Source organism: Oncorhynchus mykiss, chromosome 6, assembly GCF_057628025.1.
Source record: "Oncorhynchus mykiss isolate SJ-2025 chromosome 6, ASM5762802v1, whole genome shotgun sequence".
Lineage (NCBI taxonomy): Eukaryota > Metazoa > Chordata > Actinopteri > Salmoniformes > Salmonidae > Oncorhynchus > Oncorhynchus mykiss.
Genome location: NC_143027.1, coordinates 21421571 through 21445246, shown reverse-complemented (window position 1 = coordinate 21445246; position 23676 = coordinate 21421571). Strand labels below are relative to the sequence as shown.

Sequence of the window (23676 nt, the reverse complement as noted above, 5' to 3'; positions counted from 1 at the left end):
GGGGGGGGTGCTGTCATGCCTCTTCACAACTGTCTTGGTGTGTTTGGACCAGTATAGTTTGTTGGTGATGTGGACACCAAGGAACTTGAAACTCTCAACCCGCTCCACTTCAGTCCCATCGATGTTAACGGGGGCCTGTTCGGTCCTCCTTTGTCTTGCTCACATTGAGAGAGAGGTTGTTGTCCTGGCACCACACTGCCAGGTCTCTGACCTCCTCCTTGTAGACTGTCTCATCATTATCGGTGATCAGGCCTACCATTGTTGTGTCGTCAGCAGATTGAATGATGGTGTTGGAGTCATGCTTGGCCACGCAGTTGTGGGTGAACAGGGAGTACAGGAGGGAACTAAGCATTCACCCCTGAGGGGCCCCGTGTTGAGGATCAGCGTGGCAGATGTGTTGTTACCTACACTTACCACCTGGGGGCGGCCCATCAGGAAGACCAGGATCCAGTTGCAGAGGGAGGTGTTTAGTCCCAGGGTCCTTAGTTTAGTGATGAGCTTTGAGGGCACTATGCTGTTGAACACAGAGCTGTTGTCAATGAACAGCATTCTCACATAGGTGTTCCTTTTGTCCAGGTGGGAAAGGGCAGCGTGGAGTGCAATTGAGATTGTGTGATCTGTGGATCTGTTGGGGCAGTATGCGAATTGGAGTGGGTCTAGGGTTTCTGGGATGATGGTGTTGATGTGAGTCATGACCAGCCTTTCAAAGCACTTCATGGCTACACACGTGAGTACCACGGGGCGGTAATCATTTAGGCAGGTTACCTTCACTTTCTTGGGCATAGGGACTATGGTGGTCTGTTTGAAATTACAGACTCGGCCAGGGAGAGATTGAAAGTGTCAGTAAAGACACTTGCCAGTTGGTCAGCGCATGCTTTGAGTACACGTCCTGGTAATCCGTCTGACCCTGTGGCTTTGTAAATGTTGACCTGTTTAAAGGTCTTGCTCACATCGGCTACAGAGAGCGTGATCACACAAATAAACAAAATCATTTTTATTTTGATAAACATTTGGCATGGTGTTTGAATAGTGTGGATCTGACAGTGAAATTATTTTGTGGGTGATGGTGTGTTTGCTCTGTGTCTTTTCCCTACAACATTTATCACTCCAGATTTGATATCTTCTATACAATATTTAGTCGCAAAGGTTCAGTTTGATTACATTATTTACATCAAATAATTCAATGCTTTGTTTCTTGAATTAAGTTGATTGCTGCAATTTTGTAAGTGCATCAGCGTGGCAGATAAGTTACTGGTAGTATATTTTAAGGATCAATGAATTTGCGACACAGCATAACAGTTGTATCTTATACACACATACATACACAAGACTAGTATGGATTTTATACACAAGAGCCACCTGTATCTCATATTCAAATGGATACGTTGTATTCAAACTTTACTTTCTCGAGTCGTGTTTATCTCCCACATAAACATCTTGATGTGTGATTAGATTAGGCAAGGGCATATTTTTCCATATGTAATGAAAATGTAAACCTATGCAGGTTTTTATAGACTCAAGGCCCTCTGTGATCCTTTGGGGGTAACACCTGCTTCCATTTCAGGGCTGGCTTGTTTAGTCCTTTCCCCCAGTGTTTTCTAGCTACAGCCTTAAAGCCTGTTTGGGTGGCCACAGCTGAATGAGACTGAAGCAGGTCTCCAGCTCCATCAGGAACACTCTGATGTAGCTAACTACAGTAATGAGGCTTGATGTGTCAGCGGAGGGAGTATTGTAACTGAAACGGCCAGTAGGATGCAACGGTCAGCCCATCTGCTCTGGATTCCCCTTCTCTCTCCAGTGATTAAAGGCCCTGAGCTGTGTGAATGGTCTATAGTGTTGCTGGCAGCTGGGAGCACACTGGGGGCTCTGACAGCCTATTAACCCCCCACTCACCCTCAGTTTAGCTAGGCCAGTCTGTGGAGACCCAGGTTTAGGGGAGGTCCAGGCCTCTCATCCTTTCTGAGCTTCACCTTAACTGGGCATGCAAGGCAAGCCTTCTGCCCTGGGGAGCAGAACCTGAACCGGAGCTCTGGGCCAAGACAAACACTACCCAAGCGGTGGCAGCTAAGGCGGTTTCATATAACCAGCGGCCCTATGTGTAATTCTGTGGGAGTCAGTTGCCTCTAACTTCCCCAGCCCACAGCGTACAGTGACAGCATGCTCTGTGCCAATGCCACATCCCTTATCTACCATCTGAGCAGGCAGAGAGACTGCATGGGGCTCTCAACACTTTGCCCTTATTTCATTTGGCTGCATCTCAATGTAACGACCTTAAGTGTTACAAGAAATTATGGTTGAGATTTGACCTTGAGCAAACAGTTGCGTGTTTCCCTCTCAGCAGTATCTGGGTGAAGTAGCTGGCAGTTATTCCATATAATGTAATTGGGTTGCAGTAGAGCCTGTATGAGCCCAAATCTACCTTGGAGCTTAACACATCTGTTCTCTGTAAAAAAAATAACGACATTACCGTTCCTGCCATTATATACAGGACAGCAGAGTCTGCATTACAATGTAGTTTTAACACGCTGTTGTTAGCTAGACATGGGGAAGTTGTGTTATTGTCGTAAGACAGGTTTCGTTCCCATGATGTAACTACTCTCCGTCCTATATTATGCCAATGACCTCTGCTTGTTTTTTCCAGCGATCATCCTTCTTCCATTTGCTGCGTGCAGGCTGGCCTGTAAGTATCCCAACTCAGTGATGTGTGCCAACTGCACTACAGTGGGTCAAAGATGCTGTGTGTGCCTGAGTGTGTTACTGATGGACCTCTTCCTATTAAATCCTCAGACAGAACAGGGACCTACTGGACCGATAGGGGAAATGGGCAAACCTGGCCTACCAGTGAGTGATATATCAATTTACTGTACACTAATCACAAATAAACTATGGTCATATGCCCTTGCAGGAATTTATCAATGCAAAGACATTCATGTAAGTGTAGGTGACGTTGGGCTAATAACTGAAAGGTTGCTTGTTCGAATACCTGAGCCAGGGAGAAAAACCTGTCGATGTTTCACTGTACCTATCCGGTGTATGTGACAATAAAACATGTTTTTATTTTTTTCTTCAGGGTATTCCTGGAGATCCTGGACACAGACGAATGCCAGGACACAGGGGAGACATGGTAATCTTAACAATACAACTAGCAACTTGTTATACAAATGTTCTCCTAGTGGTTAATGCACATTCAAGGCTCAGTATTGTCTACCATCTGAGATCTCCTAGTCTTCTCTGAAGTTTTATTCTAAGCAGCTAAATGTATGAATCATGCCTGGTGTTATGTCTGTGCCAGGGTAACCCTGGGCCGAAGGGTGTGTCAGGTCGAGGAGGGACCTGGGGCAGAGATGGTGAGCATGGCCTGGATGGACAGCCAGGGCCACCGGGATTGCCTGGGCTTCAGGTAACACCAAAGACATTCACATACATTATTTACAGTCAATCTATACATTTTAACTGAGTAAAATCAACTCATACAATACAAGATTTTATTAGAATGAAACAAGAAAGAAAGTATGGACCTCTATAACTGTAATGGCATGGCGGTGGTTTCTATTTCAGGGTCCTACAGGCTATAAGGGAGAGAATGCTCCTCCAGGGGAGAGAGGAGATGAGGTGAGAATACCAGTGTAAGGTACACTACATGTCTGTATGGCAAAATGCCAGATTAGTGCAGGGAATGGCTGTCAAACAAGCACCCTTCTCCAAACTGTGCCTATGGTCAGATCTCACAGTTCATACACTATACCGAGTCAGTGGAAACAACCAGCATGACTGTAGGTCCAGGAGCTTTTCCTGACCACAGAACCTGGAAAACCATCAGACAGGCTCTAGTAATAAGCAGTCATCATCTAGAGTCTGTTAGTTACTGTGATCTATTCCCCTTTTATGATGATGACCGATTCCACATTTGTGTGTGAAGCTGCCTGGATCCCAAACATGCCACCAGTCACCAGCTGGTGGCATTAGGGGACACCACAAACCCCATGGTTATACATGTTGGTTTATAGCAGGGGTCTTCAACCCTGTTCCTGGAGAGCTGGCCTCTTGTAGGTTTTCACTCCAAACCGAGTTGTAACTAAACTGGTTCAGTTTATCAACCAGATAATTATAAGGACTAGGTGTTCTAGATTAGGGTTGCAGAGAAAACCTACAGGACGGTAGCTCTCCAGGAAAAGGGCTGAAGAGCCCTGGTTTATAGTAACATCACTGGCATGTCTCCTGTGTCTCTCTCCTCACTGAACTACAGGGTTTCACTGGCAAGACAGGTCCATGTGGAGACAGAGGGAAGACTGGAGAGAAGGTAACTTTTTAAATATCAAAATTGCTACTCTTTAAACCTTTTTTATTCTTAAAGTGGGAAGTAGGCTGATGTTGTTCTGCACATGTCCACAAAGTGTTATTGCACTGCTCTCTAGTGGATGGAAACATCAATGGCTGCTTTGCTCAACACCAGACCTGGTTTCTTTTCAACTCATCCAAGCCTGTTTGGAACATGCTTGTATTTTTTTTGCACTTTCACTATCAAGGGCACACTTAGAATATTTGTATATATTATATTAAATATATTAATTCACTTTTCACGATCATGATCATCTGTAGCCTATGCTTATTAATGTAGTTTTCCCCAAGTGTAGACATATTTCTTGCTATGTTCTCCAGGGTTCTAAAGGAGAGCCAGGGGAACCAGGTTCTGTTGGCCCACTTGTGAGTAGAACACTTTTATCCTCTGGCCCTAATTCAGCTCTCAAATGCTGATAAGTGCTGATGTTTTGACTGTACTGTGGGTAATACAGATGTGGTTTATTAAGCTTGTGCATCATACAATAACTATTTTAATTTCAGGGGCCGGTTGGTAAAAGAGGAGTCCAAGGATTTTCAGGGTCACTTGGGCCTCAGGTAAGACTTTGAATAACAATCAATAATCCTAATGGAATACAACTGTGTTACAATCCATGCAGCCACACTATTTGATGGTGGGGTGTTCTAGATCAGTGGTTTCCAACTCCAGTCCTCCAGTACCCTCAACAGCACACATGTTTGTTGTTGCTCTGAACAAAAAACAACTGGTGCAGGTGTCCCTATCTCTTCTGTTTTTCAGGGTGATTCTGGGTATGATGGCGCCCAAGGTCCATTTGGGCCAATGGTGAGTGTAGGAGTATCATGCAAGCTCTTACGGTTACTATCACATCTACCTACTTTACTGCTGCAGTCAGAACACACTTGACAAATCAGTGCAGACGTACCACTTGCACAGGAAAACAATGGCCGTTGTTTTTTTTGTGTTTGCCTATTCACATATGTACTGTATGTGCCCAAACAGGGGGCTCCAGGTGTTACTGGTATGATTGGAGCACAGGGGGTGAACGGCTCAAGGGTCAGTATACTGTATATACCAATGCATAGTGGGCAGTGGATTGATGATTGATTGGCACAGACCAAAATTGTGTAGCTGGTCTGCACTCAAAATGGAGATTCAAGGTTTCTATTTCATTCAGGAGTGGGTAGATCAACAAACATTTTGGCCTAAGCCTTCAACAGTGTCATCCTCCTAAGGTGAGATTCTTTAGTGTGAGCTCATTAAAGGTAATGACCAACAGGTGCATTCATGTGTGCTCTCCTGGAACAGACACACATTTTTTATTTCACCAGTCAAGTCCGTTAAGCTCCAATTTTTATTTTCAATGACAGCCTTATTCAGGGGTAGAAGGACAGATTTTTACCTTGTCAGCTCAGGAATTCGACCTTGCAAACTCTTAATTACTAGTCCAACGCTCTAACCACTAGGCTACCTGCCGCCCCTCAATAAGCCATCTCAATATACAATACATAATCTAATATTGAAACAAGTAACTTTCTTTAATGCATTGGAAAAATAATGTCTATAAATAGTTACAGGAAAATAGGAATTAACATTAGAAGCTAGGTTCAGAACACCCCTGCAACAAGCAGCAGTAGTCACAAAAAAGGCACCAAATCCAACTCCACATTAAGTCCACCTGGGTGTAGTGTGCGTAATGTGAAAATCAATATTGCCACCTCTACGTGTAGCCCAAACCTTTTCTATACCAATACACTGTCAGTTCTATGGCCCACTTCCATAAAATGTCTGGCAACAGGAGAGTGCGGACCAGCTACACAATTTTGGAATTCTATTGCATTTTGGTCAACGCACCTGAGCGCAGTGCTCACAACAACTTTGATTGACATAGACTGCATGGTATTTCATTTTATTTGACAATTAATGAAAAACAGCCATGTACAGTAACAGTCATCCTGTGTAAGGGTTTGTCCTTCTGCTGTGTTCCTCACAGGGAGAAGCAGGGCCAGATGGACCAGTTGGCCGTAAAGGGCCTCCAGTATGTGTCTTTGTTATATTCCTGTCATCGAGACTTCCTTTTTTCTTTCAGATATTTGTTCAAACTGAACTGTCATTCTTCTGTGTACTGTTTTTCTCATAGGGTCCCATAGGATTGTCAGGACAGAGAGGCTCTCCTGCACTTCGAGGAATCCAAGTAAGCAGGGGAGGAGTTGGCCCCCACACCAGACAATTTTAGTCCTTGAGGCCCACATTATTAGACAGATAAAGATAATTTTGTGCAAAAATAAAACTAATTATAAAGGCCCACTAGGCTAAACATTTGTGATGGAAAAATAAAAATATCACAATATTATTTGTTGACGATATTATATTGATATTTGACTCCAAGTATAAATTTGTAAAAAAAAAAAAAAAAAGTATATATATTTGTTTCTGTAGGTAGCATTAGCTAGCGCCAGTCGGCTGTACCTACGCCAAAATTCCAGTATATCAAAAGCTTGTTCTCCATTGTCTTTTCTCACTGAACACAAATATAAACTCAACATGTAAAGTGTTGGTCCCATGTTTCATGAGCTGAAATAAAAGATCCCAGACATTTTCCACACACACAAAAAGCTTATTTCTCTCAAAGTTTGTGCACACATGTGTTTACATCCCTGTTAGTGAGCATTTCTCCTTTGCCAAGATATTCCATCCACCTGACAGGTGTGGAATATTATATCACAACACAATGCTACAGATGTCTCAAGTTTTGAGGGAGCATGCAATGGCATGCTTACTGCAGGAATGTCCACCAGAGCTGTTGCTGCCAGAGAATTTAATGTTAATTTCTCTACCATAATCCGACTCCAACGTAGTTTTAGAGAATTTGGCAGTATGTCCAACCAGCCACACAACTGCAGACCACATGCATGGCATCATGTGGGAGAGCGGTTTGCTGATGTCAACATTGTGAAAAGAGTGCCCCATGGTGGCGGTGGGGTTATGGTATGGGCATAAGCTATGGACAATGAACACGATTGCACTTTTTTTTCTCCTCTTTTTTTCTGAATTTTACCCTCTTTTTCTCCCCAATTTCGTGGTTACCAATTGTTAGTAGTTACTATCTTGTCTCATCGCTACAACGGGCTCGGGAGAGACGAAGGTCGAAAGCCATGCGTCCTCCAAAATACAACCCAACCAAGCCGCACTGCTTCTTAACACAGCGCGCATCCAAACCGGAAGCCAGCCGCACCAATGTGTCGGAGGAAACACTGTGCACCTGGCGACCTTGTCAGCGTGCACTGCGCCCGGCCCGCCACAGGAGTTGCTAGTGCGCGATGAGACAAGGATTTCCCTACTCGCCAAACCCTCCCTAACCCGGACGACGTTAGGCCAATTGTGCGTCGCCCCATGGACCTCCCAGTCGCGGCCGGCTGCGACAGAGCCTGGGCTCGAACCCAAAGTCTCAGCACAGCTAGCACTGCGTCACCCGGGAGGCCTCACAATTGCACTTTATCAATTGTAGTTTGAGTGCACAGAGATACCATGACAAGATTCTGAGGCCCATTGTTGTGCCATTTATCCGCCGTCATCTCATGTTTCAGCATGATAATGCACGGCCCCATGTCACAAGGGTCTGTACACAATTCCTAGAAGCTGAAAATGTACCAGTTCTTCCAATGTCACACCTTGAACATATTTGAGATGCTCTGGATCGACGTGTATGACAGCGTGTTCCAGTTCCCACCAATATCCAGAAACTTTGTACAGCCATTGAAGAGGTGTGGGACAACATTCCACAGGCCACAATCAACAGCCTGATCAACTCTATGTGAGGGAGAACTGTCACGCTGCATGTGGCAAATGGTGGTCACACCAGATACTGACCGGTTTTCTGATCCATGCCCCTACCTTTTTTTAAAGGTATCTGGGACCAACAGATGCACATTTGTATTCCCAGTTATGTAAAATCCATAGATTAGGGACAAATGTATTTATTTAAATTGACTGATTTCCTTATATGAACTATGACTCAGTAAAAAAAATTATTGGTTGCATGTTGCGTTTATATTTTTGTTCAGTATAAATAGTGAGCCAACATATTTTTCGCAATAAATATTGTATCGGCACCTAAGTATCGTGATATTATCAGATTATGAGGTTCCTGGCAAATCCCAGGTCTACTAAAAATGGACCAGCCCATCTGTCATTTGCCTGAAATTCCAGATGGCCAGTCCGCCACTGCAAGTAAGACATGCCAGCTAATTTGCACAACAAATACACAGGCTCTGTGGTTATAATATTTCACTTGATCCTTATGCGTTTTGATATACTGTGGCAGCAAAATTGGTGAAATTATATGATTATAGAAACTCATTTTCAGTTCATACAATAATAGCACTGGTGGAAATCTCAATGTTCTTGCCAGCTACAGTAGATCTAGGAGATGACTTGTTTTCCTGGTATTCTCTCAGTAAATGTCCAGTTGAGTTTGGGGCTACCTGTTTAGTTTTTGGCATGGTCTAGTCCTAATGACTGCTCCTGCACACCAAACACTGGCTCCTGGCAAGCAGAGCAGACAATGGGGCTCTCCCTGAAGCCTAGTAAGACAGTGGTGTAGATATGAAAACCTACTTTTTAAATATCCATCTCCTGGCTAGTCTCAGTCTAGTGAAATATTAGCCATATCCAGATGGCCTCATAACCATGTGATTCAGATCCTGGCACAGGCCGTATAATCATATTGTTCATTATTGCAATCATACTGTATGATGACTTAGATGTACTTTATGACCTATTAATAAACAGGCTCTGACATACACAATGTGTATGCATACAACTGGTCTACTTGCATATAGCCTCATCATACGTCAACATTTTATTTTGCTGAAACAGTATTGAATGTTCTCATTTATTTTGTTGTCAGGGACATCCAGGGATGTATGGTCTTCCAGGTCAAAAAGGTGACATAGTAAGTTTAGTCTTCGTTCATCTTCTGTTTAATAAAATTCATCTCTTGTCAAAACCCACATAGGCCCAGTCATAAATCAACCCCTGCCTCTATCCCCTAGACACTTGCTGATTGCACCTGGTAGGAGTTGGTTTAGTCTATTTGATTATGTTTGTCTATTTCTGATTCTCTAAAGGGTGAAGTCGGGCCAATGGGCATGAAGGGTTTATCAGGCCTTGAAGGGCCCATGGTGAGTTCTTTGTGGATGAGCTGCACATTACTCTACATTTTTATTTGGATAGACATGTGGCTGCAAACACGTTTTGGGTTAAACATAAACAGCATTCTGCATGGCATAATCAACATGCCAACATAGACTATTGTGAAAACTGCTTCTAAAAGCTGTTTTAAAACTGGGTCATCAGAATAAAAAAGGTTTATTCGCCAGCTTTGTTGTTTGACTTATGGCCTCACTGCAGCAATAAAGTTCTTTAAAATCATAAATCTCCATGTGTCTTGCATCTCAGAGCTGACTGGCTTTTATACAGAAACATATGAGTTGACTTCTCACTCATTTTACAACTCTGCCAGCTGGTATTTCACTCGCATGTTTTAGCTCCTGGTTTTAGTTCAAGCTCTAAAACAACAGAAATTGAATTTTTTTTTGGGATATGGCAATCTATTTTACCATGGGTTTCCTTATTGGGATGAGGGCATACCTATATTTACTCTTAACATGGTATATAGTAAAAGGGTCTCCACTTAATCTCACCAAACAATGGGCTTGACATCCGATCTCACTAGATACCCTGGGATACACTGTAGTGTAGAGAATCTAAATCATCTGTGTGACTTTATGAGTTAAACAAATCCACGTCACTGTCTCTACCTCCTCTCCTCTCTCTGACGAAGTATCTGTCTGTCTTTTAGGGGACTGCTGGAATTCCAGGTCTGAAGGGAGCTCCAGGTGGCACAGTAAGATGTATATAATTATTATCTTGTTTATTAAACAGGAGTGACATCTTTAGAGAGGAGTGAGGCTCTATTCTATGAATCCTATCTGAGCAGATCTGACTTTTCCTATAGGGCTTCAGAGGACTAGATGGAGACAAAGGAGATGCTGGATCCAAAGGAGACAGGGTAGAGACTTGATTATGGGTTTGGATGCAGTAGTACAAGAATCATGACTATCACAAAGGCCATGTTCATGAAGATCTTGTTAAAATAAAAATTAAAAACTTCATATTATATGGTGTTTTGATACCATTAGTATTTTTTTCCTCAGGGTTCTGTTGGTGCATCAGGGATCCTAGGCCGTCAGGGTGAGAGGGGTCAGAGTGGCCTCTCAGGCCTTCCTGGTGTCAGAGGTCAAGCTGGCCCCCAAGGCATTCCGGTAAACATCAGGATGACACCTGCTATTCACAGCCTTTATTACTGTAACATACATTAATAACACTCCTCATCTTCCTACTGTACCTCTTCTGCTGTTACATACTGATACATGATTCATGTAAAATGTATGAAGGATTATGTTGGATACCTGTAGTTTGTGTTTATGAAATGGCACGGCTCATTTGAACCTTTGATGAGAGGGCTCTGATCCCTTTCTCTCCCATGCAGGGTGAAGACGGAGAGGTCGGCCTCCAGGGAGTGGTTGGAAAGGAGGGGTCAAAGGTCAGCAGAGTTTATCACTGTCTGGTGGAGTGATTACAACAAACTAGACTTAGACTTAGAATTACTTTATTTTTCCTGAGGGAACTTCATGTCCTGAGGGAACAACTAGAGCTCTTCTGTTAGACCTTTCCTTTGTTCTAGTCTACATGCAGCTGCATTCAATGAGCCAATATTGAATGGCCAGCTTCCCAAAGATGTCAAAGTCTTATAACCTGAGTTTCAATACAATACAATATAATACTGACAGAGTTATGTCATGCCATATTCTTGTATCACATGCCATAATATAGACTCAAAATCTTAATTTTGAATGTCTCTTTGTTTCCACCTAAGGGCCACAGGGGAACTCCAGGCCATAATGGGAAATCAGGACCTAAAGGACCCAGGGTAACTGTCTCCTCAAATACAGTGTTTCCCAACTCCAGTCCTCGAGTACCCCCAATAGTAATAATTTTAGTTGTAGCCCCTGATAAAGTCACCTGATTCTACTCATTGAGGGCTCAATGATTAGTTGACAAGTTGAATGAGGTATGCTTGTTCGGGGCTACAACAGAAATGTGGGGTACTGGAGGACTGGAGTTTGGAAACACTGCTGTAATAGATCATCTTTGTAGATACATTACTATACCCTCTGCTGGAAGATGTTGTTGGGACTGGGGGAATAATCACATTCTCCCTCTGATATCTTCTATTTCCAGGGTCGTACTGGACAGCCTGGTCTTTTTGGTATACCTGGAATCCTGGTAAGAGAACAGTATTCATTCTCATATGAGTATTACTTGACAGACAATCCTTGATGGATAATGTAGCTATAGTAACAATCAGCTGTCCTTGTTGTGTGATAGTAACAATCAGCTGTCCTTGTTGTGTGTGGTATGTATGCCAGACGTGTTTGTGTCTATGTCTGTGTGTTATGTTGCAGGGTTTTAGAGGCCTCATTGGGACTGAGGGTGCAGAAGGAAAGCCTGGTACACAGGTTCCCATTTTATAACTTTTAATTTTTTAAATATCACTTATTAGAATTTTCTACTGACTCCTTATTGTCTATTGTGCATTGTCAATGCAGTTCCTTGAACAGGTACTAACCCAGCGGTTTCAATCATTATTGATAAATAGGTTTCAGGATAAGTTCTGTGTACAGATAGATAGATAGATAGATAGATAGATAGATAGATAGATAGATAGATAGATAGATAGATAGATAGATAGATAGATAGATAGATAGATAGTAGGATCTTAATTTGTTCATTCTTTTGTTGCAGAGAACTTTCCTGCACAACAGGAAATGCAAAATTGTAGTGTATTTGAGTTTTAAAATGTCCACTTTGAAATGTCAGACTTGATTTGGCCCTACAAAAATGTCCATTAATTATAATCCACATAATAATTCAAATGTCCCTTTGCTGCAGGATTATTTTCCTGCTGTAGAAAACTGACTAAAATTAAGATCCTACATCTGTACAGAAAATAAATGTATGGCATGATAAAAACAATGTGTGTAATGTTTGTGTTGTTGTGTGTGATTGTAGGGTGAGCTTGGTTCTGCTGGTATTCCTGGAACTAAAGGACACAGAGTGAGTCAAACCCCTTTAACCAATCAGCTCTAAACAAGTAAAAGTCAACAGTAAAAAGAAAAGAAACACAAATGGCTCAATCATTGCTGAACTCTCATAAACCATAGCAATAAAGAGAGGTGTGATTGGTTGTTTTTCAGATGATCCTCCTTAGACACAGATATACAGTGCCTTGCGAAAGTATTCGGCCCCCTTGAACTTTGCGACCTTTTGCCACATTTCAGGCTTCAAACATAAAGATATAAAACTGTATTTTTTTGTGAAGAATCAACAACAAGTGGGACACAATCATGAAGTGGAACGACATTTATTGGATATTTCAAACTTTTTTAACAAATCAAAAACTGAAAAATTGGGCGTGCAAAATTATTCAGCCCCTTTACTTTCAGTGCAGCAAACTCTCTCCAGAAGTTCAGTGAGGATCTCTGAATGATCCAATGTTGACCTAAATGACTAATGATGATAAATACAATCCACCTGTGTGTAATCAAGTCTCCGTATAAATGCACCTGCACTGGGATAGTCTCAGAGGTCCGTTAAAAGCGCAGAGAGCATCATGAAGAACAAGGAACACACCAGGCAGGTCCGAGATACTGTTGTGAAGAAGTTTAAAGCCGGATTTGGATACAAAAAGATTTCCCAAGCTTTAAACATCCCAAGGAGCACTGTGCAAGCGATAATATTGAAATGGAAGGAGTATCAGACCACTGCAAATCTACCAAGACCTGGCCGTCCCTCTAAACTTTCAGCTCATACAAGGAGAAGACTGATCAGAGATGCAGCCAAGAGGCCCATGATCACTCTGGATGAACTGCAGAGATCTACAGCTGAGGTGGGAGACTCTGTCCATAGGACAACAATCAGTCGTATATTGCACAAATCTGGCCTTTATGGAAGAGTGGCAAGAAGAAAGCCATATCCATAAAAAGTGTTGTTTAAAGTTTGCCACAAGCCACCTGGGAGACACACCAAACATGTGGAAGACGGTGCTCTGGTCAGATGAAACCAAAATGGAACTTTTTGGCAACAATGCAAAACGTTATGTTTGGCGTAAAAGCAACACAGCTGAACACACCATCCCCACTGTCAAACATGGTGGTGGCAGCATCATAGTTTGGGCCTGCTTTTCTTCAGCAGGGACAGGGAAGATGGTTAAAATTGATGGGAAGATGGATGGAGCCAAATACAGGACCATTCTGTAAGAAAACCTGATGGAGTCTGCAAAACACCTGAGACTGGGACGTAGATTTGTCTTCCAACAAGACAATGATCCAAAACATAAAGCAAAATCTACAATGGAATGGTTCAAAAATAAACATATCCAGGTGTTAGAATGGCCAAGTCAAAGTCCAGACCTGAATCCAATCGAGAATCTGTGGAAAGAACTGAAAACTGCTGTTCACAAATGCTCTCCATCCAACCTCACTGAGCTCGAGCTGTTTTGCAAGGAGGAATGGGAAAAAAATTCAGTCTCTCAATGTGCAAAACTGATAGAGACATACCCCAAGCGACTTACAGCTGACTTACAGCTGTAATCGCAGCAAAAGGTGGCGCTACAAAGTATTAACTTAAGGGGGCTGAATAATTTTGCACGCCCAATTTTTCAGCTTTTGATTTGTTAAAAAAGTTTGAAATATCCAATAAATGTCGTTCCACTTCATGATTGTGTCCCACTTGTTGTTGATTCTTCACAAAAAAATACAGTTTTATATATTTATGTTTGAAGCCTGAAATGTGGCAAAAGGTCGCAAAGTTCAAGGGGGCCGAATACTTTCGCAAGGCACTGTAACAGCTTGCCTGTGGGCCTGTGGTGGCTATTGCTGTCCCAGCTCTCCTGTTTATATGAGCACCTACATGTCAGACAGATAAGACTAGATAGTGTACCAGTAAAGAGGTTTACAAGGCCCTGATCATCCCCAGGGGTTTGTAGGCTCAGTCAGTCAGTGTCTTTGTAAGACACATTCAACATGGCACAGCCAGGGATGATCTGAGGTCCTCAACACTGCTTTGTAAAGTCTTGATACGTGATGCTGGTAGGGCACATTGAATTAGGGTATACATTTGTTGCTACAGTACATGGTTGTATATTCACGAGTCAATGTGTGTTTAACCTCTCTGTCATAAATCCAGGGATTTTCAGGTCTGGGGGGAGCACCAGGACGAGCAGGTCCCCCAGGTGCTCAGGTATGTCCAACAATAAATGTCGCTCACCTATCATTGCTGGACCTGCACATTCTGTCACCCTCCTCAACCTACCCATTCTTACCCTTTATGTTTATCTATTTCATGATTTCAACAGGGTCCTCCAGGAAAGTCTGGACAAGACGTCAGTCCTGGGCCACCTGGTGATAGGGTGAGTACTGTAGGCCAAGAGCCTCTGTCTCAAACCGAAATATTACCAACATTTCTCGTTAATGAGTCTCTCTGTTCTCTAGGGCTTCACAGGGAAAGATGGCGTGGAGGGTCGCCAGGGGCCAGTGGGCATGTATGTAAGTGTTGCCTGTCCAACCCCAACAAGGTGTTAGAGTGGGCTAGTGGCCATAACCAGTCTACATTTAATTTATCTTAATGTGTTTAGAAAAGTATTTTTATAATCCCGCTGTGAGAGTTCATGCTCTGTAGGTGTTACTGTAATCTGTTCTTTTTTCTAAGAAAAGTGTAAAAGATAGATGTTTAAACCAATTATTATCATCTTAGTGCAGTGGTACCTACTACTGCCAACAACCAACTTTGTGTGGAACAACCAACTGTAACCATAACTGTGGAAACCCATTCCTTGTACAGGGCTACCCAGGAGCAGTGGGTTTAACTGGGAGACCTGGTCATTTTGGAGAGAGGGTAAGAAAATACCCCATACAGTTCTACCACATGTTAGTGTTAGTATAGTTGTTGATTTCATTGAATGCCACCTGTCTGTCTGTCTAACCTCAGGGGGAACCTGGTGTGAGAGGTCCCGCTGGTATCCCTGGGAAGAGTGGACCACCAGTGAGTACACTGTACTGACACTCACATTATGAAAAGAATAGTGTAAACTAATATTGGTGGAAATATTACACATTGATACCTTTTATTACCACGTTGATGTTTTTGATCTGTCCTATAGGGGTTAAAGGGATCTCATGGAGAGAGAGGGCCGGCTGGACCTCAGGTAAGGAAGCTCACTCTTTAAGACCATTTGACTAATACAGACTAGCTTTAGACACACTGGATGAGGTTTCCCCCTGGGGTTACAGCCTGACTCTGCCATGATGTTTTTCTGGTTTATCCACCTCAGGGTCGTCAAGGAGACAATGGACTCAATGGCATACAGGGGTCACCAGTGAGTAGCACTTTTAAATCATGTCCTTGTCCTCTTGTTTGGTTAGATGGCACTTTAATGATTTGGTCATTTTGTTTCCTAGAGACAGATTAAGTTATGAGGTCCATGGTTGGCTGATGTGAATGTACTATGGTCCATATTTGTCTTCTGGTTGAATCAGAAGATAATAAAAAAATAGGTTTTTATTGTTACATACATCAGATAGGTGCAATACAATGTGTTTTTTACAGGGGCAGCTCTGGAGCAAATTAAGGTTAAGTGCCTTGCTCAAGGGCACTGGTATTCGAATCAGTGACATTTTGTTTACTGGCCCAACGCTTTAACCGCTATGTACCTGGTTTTAGGGTCCTCCAGGCCTACCAGGGCCAGAGGGCAGGACAGGAAAGCCAGGCCCCCCAGGAAGCCAGGGGCCTCTGGGGCCTCAGGTGCTAGCCGGACCCACCGGGTTTCCAGTGAGTGGGTACTTTTCATCTTTCTCATTGTTTCATTCCAATAAAAAAATGTAATCAGAGGCCTATCTGTATATTAGTATTATATTAGTATATTATATTATATTTGTATTATTATATATTCTGTTGATTAAATATTTTTATGAACATTACAGATATTAACATGTATTATCAATACATGTATAGTCACTCTTGAGTCTGATAATGTATTTTATCTACTGTATCCAGGGCACTCCTGGGATAGATGGAGTAACGGGGCAGGTTGGAGAAAATGGAGTGCAGGTGAGTTCAATGCCAGCCCTAGCTCTTGTCTTTTTCTATTTTCCAATGATAGATTGAAAGGAATAAGTATAAATCATGACAGTCAGTAATGCATTGAGTGATGTACTGTACTGTTGTGTCTGTTTAGGGAGCAGCAGGGCCTGTTGGGGACAGTGGGCCATCTGGACTGGATGGACAGCAGGTGTGTGTCTGTTCTTAGACAGTCGTATACCCATCCACCTCCATTAGGACTGATGTTGTGTTTTTTGCTATTTCTTGTTTTCATGGTGTAAAGTGTGGTATATTATACAATACCTTTGCAATAGTGCTATCATGGCTGACATTGATGACCCTGTACTGTATTCTCCTGCCTCCCAGGGTCCCCCAGGAACAGTTGGTGAGGAGGGGCCATCTGGCAGGAAGGGGGAACCGGTCAGTGACATCATCACAATAGGATTTCCTCCCTTTTTCAGTAGTTCAGTTCAAATGTGTTAATTAGATCGCTCACTACTCTATCCCCACCTCTCTTGACTCCATCTATGTTGCTGTGAGACAGGGAGCTCCAGGTCCCTTTGGAAAGGCAGGGCCGAATGGACTACAGGGAGAGCCAGGGCCACAGGGCTCCCAGGGGATGCAGGGTGAGCCTGGCCCAAGGGGCAAAGAGGTCAGTTGTATTACCCTTTCTACCAAGCTCATCTACAGACACAGGCTGCCATCATTATCAGATTGGGATGTGGTTTCATGGTTTTCTGTGATTGTCTGTTGCAGGGAGAGATGGGAGGTTTCGGCAACAGAGGATATCCTGGTCCTAAAGGACAAAAGGTAATGGAATTAACAGGATAAAGAAGGCCTACTTAATATATGCTTTATGTGTGGTTCTATATGTATGATACAATGCCTGTTAAGATTTTCAGAAGTCTTTGAAAAATGTTTTCTTGCTCCTCTGCCATACAAATCCCAATCTGATACTTTCCATATTGTTGTTTTTCCCCTCCAGGGGGACATAGGACCTCGTGGATTTTCTTGGTCGGAGGGGCCCTCAGGAGCTCTTGGGGACAATGGGAAAAGAGGAGTGAAGGGAGAGAAGGGCTACGTAGGACTACGAGTGAGTGACTGATAAGGTGTATTCTATACTAATGTTTGATGGTTTAATAGAGGTGATGTGTGTGTGTGACATGTAGATTTGGCACTTCAACGGTGTTCTGTTTCTGTTCATCAGGGCCAGGTGGGGTTGATTGGGGAAGCTGGACCATCGGGCTTGTCTGGACTGGAAGTAGGTTTGAAGTAGACTGGAGTGTATTGATAGTTAGAACATCTGTTATTACTCAGTAATGGCAATGTCTCTAATGGCTTTGTCAAATACTCTGCCTCACAACCTGTTATTGTTCCAGGGTGTTCCAGGACCTTTTGGATTGGCTGGCGCTGATGGACCACAAGGGCAGAAGGTACAGTATGATGATGAAATTCTCTAATCACAATCGGGACAATGATGCCATATAGCTGTACAGTAACATGGAGTTGTAATTTCTCTAGGGGGACAAAGGCCCTTATGGTATGGCTGGGAACCCTGGAAACTCAGGCCTTAAGGTATGTATTGCCAACAAAATGGTTGTTCATTTTCATGTATGAATTATAGAGAGTAATGTAACTGTAGGCTTGATTGGTTTTATTGAGCTGTTGTCTTCTAATGACAGGGGATGTCAGGCATCAGTGGAGTGAATGGTGACATGGGGAAACATGGACCAAAGGTACCTAGTATCCAAATCTGCCAATTTATATTGATAAGATTGTAATTCAAACCATATGCACAGCATCATTGATTGCACTTGCATGGTCAATTTCTGTCATAATTCAATTTTGTTGGTTTATTGTAGGGAGTGCGGGGAGGCATGGGGAGACAGGGAGAGATTGGTCCAAAGGGTTTCCCGGGACTTAAGGGGCCCAAAGACGAGCCTGGAGATAAAGGAGAACCAGGAGAGCAGGTGAGGCTGATTGATATCTTTCTTTCTAGAGAACATCTAAATTGTTCATTAAGATGACGGTCTGAATGTCTCTGTCGGGTCCAGGGGCCAGAGGGTCTTCCTGGCGACAGGGGTCCCCAAGCGTCTCCTGGATTGAAGGTAGGAACACAGACACATGTGAACTGTGGTGTTGATATGTCTTTGGCAACATGACATAAGTTGGTAAACATTTTGGTTGATGTTTTTTTTTACTCATCCCTACTCTTAGGGTTTGCCTGGTGAGGTGGGGCCTCAGGGAACTGTTGGCCCACCAGGACCTTTGGTAAGTGCTACAATAACGTTTTAGACCTTATATACAAATGACACACACATATTCCAATATCTTCACCAGAAATAAATGTCTACTGATGACGTTTTAGGATAAGTCAACATTACCTTTTTGCTCTTCAGGGACCAAAAGGTCAAACAGGCCCTGAGGGGAGACTAGGCCAGAAAGGTCAAAAGGTCAGGTTAAGCTTCACCATTCACCTGTCTTTACATCTACATATATAGTATTTAGCACTCTGTCCCATTCTGACATCCTACCTGTATCAAAGGCCATATCATAATGTCCACTTAGTGTAGTATGTGATTGTAGGTATTTCTTTTTGTCAGGGGTATGATGGTCGAAATGGGTATCCAGGAAAGACCGGACACATTGGAAGGAGGGTGAGAATTACACCATTGCTTATTCAGTCTCTTTTTCATATGGTAAAAATGTATCGTTCCAACTAATATGGATCTTGATTCTTCATTTGATTCTAAAAAGCTGTTTTTGTTTCCATGTAAGGGGAATAGAGGAAAAACTGGAAGCAAAGGCTTAGGTGGAGAGAGAGGAGAAAAGGTAATCACTATTGACCGTGAGAAAATCTGGCCCGATTTTGCATTCGCCATTTTTTAACCTTTATTTAACTAGGCAAGTCAGTTAAGAACAAATTCTTATTTTCAATGACGGCCTAATGGGTTAACTGCCTGTTCAGGGGGCAGAACGACAGATTTGTACCTTGTCAGCTCAGGGATTTGAACTTGCAACCTTCTGGTTACTAGTCCAACTTTCTAACCACTAGGCTACCCTGCCGCCATAACGTACCATATAATGTTTCTTCACCTTGATAATATTTTGCAGGGGTGAGAGTTTGTGTAAGGTCAATGGGGCATCAGATTTTAATCAGGATTTGACCTTTCTTTGGCCTACAGGGAAAGAGGGGAGATTTTGGTTCAACCGGGCCTCCAGGAAGACAAGGGCCTTATGTAAGTTATTTGATCTGTTTTGGAAAGGCTGTGTGCACTTTTCAATGCCAGGAGGAATAGCTGTATAACTCAATCACTGGGTCCCCAAAACTCTGCAAATAACGTCCCTTGTTTCTCTCAAAGGGGACACCTGGCTTACAAGGAGAGAAGGGTCTAATGGGTGGACCAGGTATAGAGGTAAGACCTTGACTGAAGCCTCAACAGGATTATGATATGATTGAAGAAGTACAGCACTTTGAGCTCATTTTATGTGACACTAATTTATTTCCCCTAAATTTACAGGGAGAGAAGGGGAAGATGGGATTAACAGGTCCTCCTGGGGGTCAGGGGTTGAAGGTACTTTTGAGCTCATTTATCCCAAGAAGCATATTACACTTGAGTCAGATGTACTAACATTTTTAATGTAGATTCACTATGGATGCATTTTGCCTCCATCATTCCCATGTTCATATCCCTATACATTTCCTGTATATAATAATGGACCCAGTTCCATTATGTATTGAGTCAGTTGAGTGTCTGTTTCAGGGGACACAAGGCCCTTTGGGTCAGACAGGGAGGGCTGGCCTAAAAGGAGAACAAGTAAGATGCACCTTCTAGTATCTGTCCGTCTAGTGTGTTCTGACTCAGTGTTCTGTTAAGTATTCATCATTAATCGTGGCAATACTATTGAGTTGTATTAACAGTGATTTATGTGTGCTGTCTTTGTAGGGAGACATTGGTCCTCATGGGGAATGGGGGACCCCAGGTCTACCTGGACTGCCTGTAAGTTGTCCTTTTTCAGAAATATGGTACTGTTATTACCCATGTATTTATGAAAATATAGTAAACATACTTATACAGGAAAAAAAGTAAATGCTAATGTGATGAATTTTCTCTTTCTATAGGGTTTGTTTGGAGAAAAGGTATGTGTATAACAATTCTCTAAATACAAATACACACATTTGTTCGGTTTTTATGCATACCTTTGTGTCTTGTCAATGAATTATTTGGAGATTGGGGGATTGACTGAGGGCACTGACTAAATTTGCCTAATTGTCAGGGTCTAAAAGGATTTGCTGGAACAGCAGGTCCTGTTGGAGTGAGAGGCTTGCCTGTGAGTATGACCCTACTCACATCACAAAACATTACAGTAGCAGACACTTTACATCTGTTTAATGAAATCAAAATAATTCCTGACCCAATCTGGCAACCCAGGGCAATGAGATTAACTTAGATATTGTGTTTGTTTTTCCTTATTTATGTCAGGGCCTCCCTGGACCTCCTGGCCCCCCTGGAACCTCTCTGAATCTCTCTCTGGCACAACTCAAGGCAAGTCGTTGGTAATCTATCCAAGCACATATAAATACTTCCATTTTGAAACTAAAGCCATTTCAGCAAATTTAGCCATAACTATTTATATTACAACACCTCCTTGTTTCACCCCCTGTCTGATCAGGACCTCATGTACCTGTCAGACAAGCCCAACTACCTCCTGATCCAGACTCTGCTGGATTTATTGCACCAAGAACTGCACTTGCTCATAGATCCACCAGACGGCACCAAAGAACACCCGGCTACCACCTGCTTGGAGCTCTGGCTCTCCCAGCCCAACTTCACTAACGGTATGGGCTTCTTCCACAATGTGAAGACTTCTCTGTTATATTCTAATACCACAATATTGGTATCAGATATTTCAAAGCATCTTAAATGTACAATATGCATATTGGATTTGTGTGTGAGCGGTTGTACAGCAGCAGAGAAATGGAACCCTGCTCAGTTTCTGATGTAAAGGTTGTTACATGTTCCAGGGATGTATTACATTGATCCTAACCAGGGCAGCCCAGCTGATGCCCTTCTGGTGTACTGTGACTTCACTGCAGCACCAAAGACCTGTCTGTCTCCGCTGCAGCCTCAGGTACTTGCACACACACTTCTGGCTCTGGGACCCACTGAACCATAGATCTTATATAATATGGTAATAACATATGCTAAATGTTTGTAATAACATATGAAATACATTCGAAATTCAGGTGCCAGTAAAAGCATGGCTGAAGGATTCTGGGACAAATAACTCATTTCATTGGTTGAGTTCAAAGGAAAAAGGCTTTCAGGTAAGCCTCAAATCCAATCATGATTCTCAAATCGAATCAAATCAAAGTTTATTTGTAAAGGATACAAAGGATGCAAAGGATACATGTGGTGTACACAGTACAATGAAATGCTTTTGTGTTTCTGGTTTGATTTCCTTCCTTCCATGCCCTCTCCCAGTTTGAGTATCTAGGACCCGATGTGGTGCAGATGAGATTCCTGAGGTTGAACAGCAGGCTCACCAGTCAGAACATCACCTACTCCTGCCAGCCTGGGAACATACAGGGACCAGGTGAAAGAGAGGTGAAGTTCCTGGCAGACACACAAAGACAGAGTTACCTGGGGACATTACAAGATTGCGTGGTATGTTTTTACACTACCCTATAATGATTACCATGTACTGTATTAGATTATGGTGGTGGTGAGGAGGGAAGGCTGTTGAGAGATGGTGAAGAGAGTCACTTCAATCCTTAATGTCCTTTGTGTTTCACTTGGCAGCCCTCTGAGGAGCTGCATTCCGGAGGCCGTCGTGAGGCGGTGTTCCAGTTTGAGAGTGAGGACTTGGATCTGCTTCCCCTGAGAGATCTGGCAGTGTTCGGCAGCAGTGACCTCACACAGGAGTTTGGATTCACTGTTGGGCCTGTGTGCTTCAGCTAAAGGAAGAGAGACACTCTCTAAGGACTGATAAAAGCAGAGACAACAATGAGACAACCACCAGCCAGTGGGGAAATGACCCAGAGAAACAGATATAGAGAAAGACATCAGCATCTCTCCTCTTCTCATGACATTCTTGTTTATTGCTAAGACAAAGTAGACATACCAACCAACAGGAAAAAGTGTCTCTTCTCTATCCAAAGGTTGACCAGTTACAAATATGAACTGGTTAGTCTATCCATTTTCAGAGGCCAGTGATATTCTTGAGAGAAATTATCTTTGTATTTTAGTTTACACTGATTTCACTGGTGATATTGAAACATGCTTATTTGTGTAATTGGTTTAAATGACCGAGGTTTCTTTAAATGCTAAAGGTTGCTATAATTATTTTTTCACGTTACCCATTCTTAATTCAGGTATGTTTTTGATGAAGAGCACTGTGGTTTACACATTAACCTTCACTGCTGCAATTTAACGATGTGTCCCAAATTGGAGACATAGCTAAAATCTCTATTTTATGAGCTCCGTGCTCACTCTACGTCATTATATACACACTATACCCTTACATCTGCAGTTAGAAACTAAGAAACATTCCAATATTGATCCCTTGGTTTTGACTATTATTAGGAACTATGACAATGAATTCTGTCTGGTGATAATATTGTATGCATTATTGCATCACCTGATAGATGCAGTAACCTAATCACCATTTCTACCATTTGTGAAATTGTGATGTTTTGATTTCTGTTGATACAGAGGAACAATGCAGTACTGTAAAAAAAAATAATAATGTGTTTTTACGTTTTTCTTCAGTTTCATCTTTGTTTCAAGATATGTATTTAATTGTGTGATTTACTTAATTTATATGCTGGCCATTTTCTTTGTTGTTTTTCTTTTTAAGTTTGAATAAATAGCAATCATTCATATTCTCATGTTTTGTATTGTGCCCCAGAGATAATAGTACTTTTGTTGTTAGACGGAAATGTATGAATAAATGAAGGGACTGTACTAATTAATTCCTAATGAATTGGTATTGTCATATGGAATATTACACACCATTTATTGAGCACCCAAACCATTTGAAAATAAGCTATTTTATTTTCAGTAAAACTTGAAACAATTGAAAACGATGTGATTTGACTAGATTCGAATGAAAATTAACTACTGATGTTTCAT

The 23676-nt window shown here is 42.4% G+C and overlaps 1 protein-coding gene across 6 annotated transcripts in view; it reads left to right on the top strand.

Annotated features, from left to right (window-relative positions):
- The window catches only part of si:dkey-61l1.4 (uncharacterized), a 66620-nt gene extending 43098 nt beyond the window's left edge, over positions 1-23522 (top strand). For 2 of the 6 annotated variants that reach the window (XM_090237211.1, XM_090237212.1), the window contains 59 exons: positions 2642-2680; positions 2788-2841; positions 3071-3124; positions 3293-3400; positions 3559-3612; positions 4247-4300; positions 4660-4704; positions 4843-4896; positions 5099-5143; positions 5321-5374; positions 6312-6356; positions 6459-6512; positions 9228-9272; positions 9448-9501; positions 10182-10226; positions 10338-10391; positions 10537-10644; positions 10872-10925; positions 11259-11312; positions 11624-11668; positions 11848-11901; positions 12455-12499; positions 14630-14683; positions 14799-14852; positions 14935-14988; positions 15284-15337; positions 15431-15484; positions 15603-15647; positions 15774-15818; positions 16163-16270; positions 16496-16549; positions 16677-16730; positions 16907-16960; positions 17085-17192; positions 17297-17350; positions 17526-17633; positions 17748-17801; positions 17920-17973; positions 18062-18115; positions 18223-18276; positions 18403-18510; positions 18595-18648; positions 18758-18811; positions 18940-18993; positions 19144-19197; positions 19319-19372; positions 19726-19779; positions 19903-19956; positions 20062-20115; positions 20305-20358; positions 20488-20541; positions 20664-20681; positions 20819-20872; positions 21025-21087; positions 21215-21380; positions 21567-21673; positions 21789-21869; positions 22027-22209; positions 22345-23522. In XM_090237211.1, the coding sequence (XP_090093337.1) occupies positions 2642-2680; positions 2788-2841; positions 3071-3124; positions 3293-3400; positions 3559-3612; positions 4247-4300; positions 4660-4704; positions 4843-4896; positions 5099-5143; positions 5321-5374; positions 6312-6356; positions 6459-6512; positions 9228-9272; positions 9448-9501; positions 10182-10226; positions 10338-10391; positions 10537-10644; positions 10872-10925; positions 11259-11312; positions 11624-11668; positions 11848-11901; positions 12455-12499; positions 14630-14683; positions 14799-14852; positions 14935-14988; positions 15284-15337; positions 15431-15484; positions 15603-15647; positions 15774-15818; positions 16163-16270; positions 16496-16549; positions 16677-16730; positions 16907-16960; positions 17085-17192; positions 17297-17350; positions 17526-17633; positions 17748-17801; positions 17920-17973; positions 18062-18115; positions 18223-18276; positions 18403-18510; positions 18595-18648; positions 18758-18811; positions 18940-18993; positions 19144-19197; positions 19319-19372; positions 19726-19779; positions 19903-19956; positions 20062-20115; positions 20305-20358; positions 20488-20541; positions 20664-20681; positions 20819-20872; positions 21025-21087; positions 21215-21380; positions 21567-21673; positions 21789-21869; positions 22027-22209; positions 22345-22503 (3813 nt within the window). In that variant the 3' untranslated portion in view covers positions 22504-23522. Of the gene's footprint in view, positions 1-2641; positions 2681-2787; positions 2842-3070; positions 3125-3292; positions 3401-3558; positions 3613-4246; positions 4301-4659; positions 4705-4842; positions 4897-5098; positions 5144-5320; positions 5375-6311; positions 6357-6458; positions 6513-9227; positions 9273-9447; positions 9502-10181; positions 10227-10337; positions 10392-10536; positions 10645-10871; positions 10926-11258; positions 11313-11623; positions 11669-11847; positions 11902-12454; positions 12500-14629; positions 14684-14798; positions 14853-14934; positions 14989-15283; positions 15338-15430; positions 15485-15602; positions 15648-15773; positions 15819-16162; positions 16279-16495; positions 16550-16676; positions 16731-16906; positions 16961-17084; positions 17193-17296; positions 17351-17525; positions 17634-17747; positions 17802-17919; positions 17974-18061; positions 18116-18222; positions 18277-18402; positions 18511-18594; positions 18649-18757; positions 18812-18939; positions 18994-19143; positions 19198-19318; positions 19373-19725; positions 19780-19902; positions 19957-20061; positions 20116-20304; positions 20359-20487; positions 20542-20663; positions 20682-20818; positions 20873-21024; positions 21099-21214; positions 21381-21566; positions 21674-21788; positions 21870-22026; positions 22210-22344 lie in introns of those variants that run through there. The other 4 variants (XR_016496559.1, XM_090237214.1, XM_090237213.1 and 1 more) reach the window with 4 other exon arrangements.
- The last annotated feature ends 154 nt before the right edge of the window (positions 23523-23676 follow it).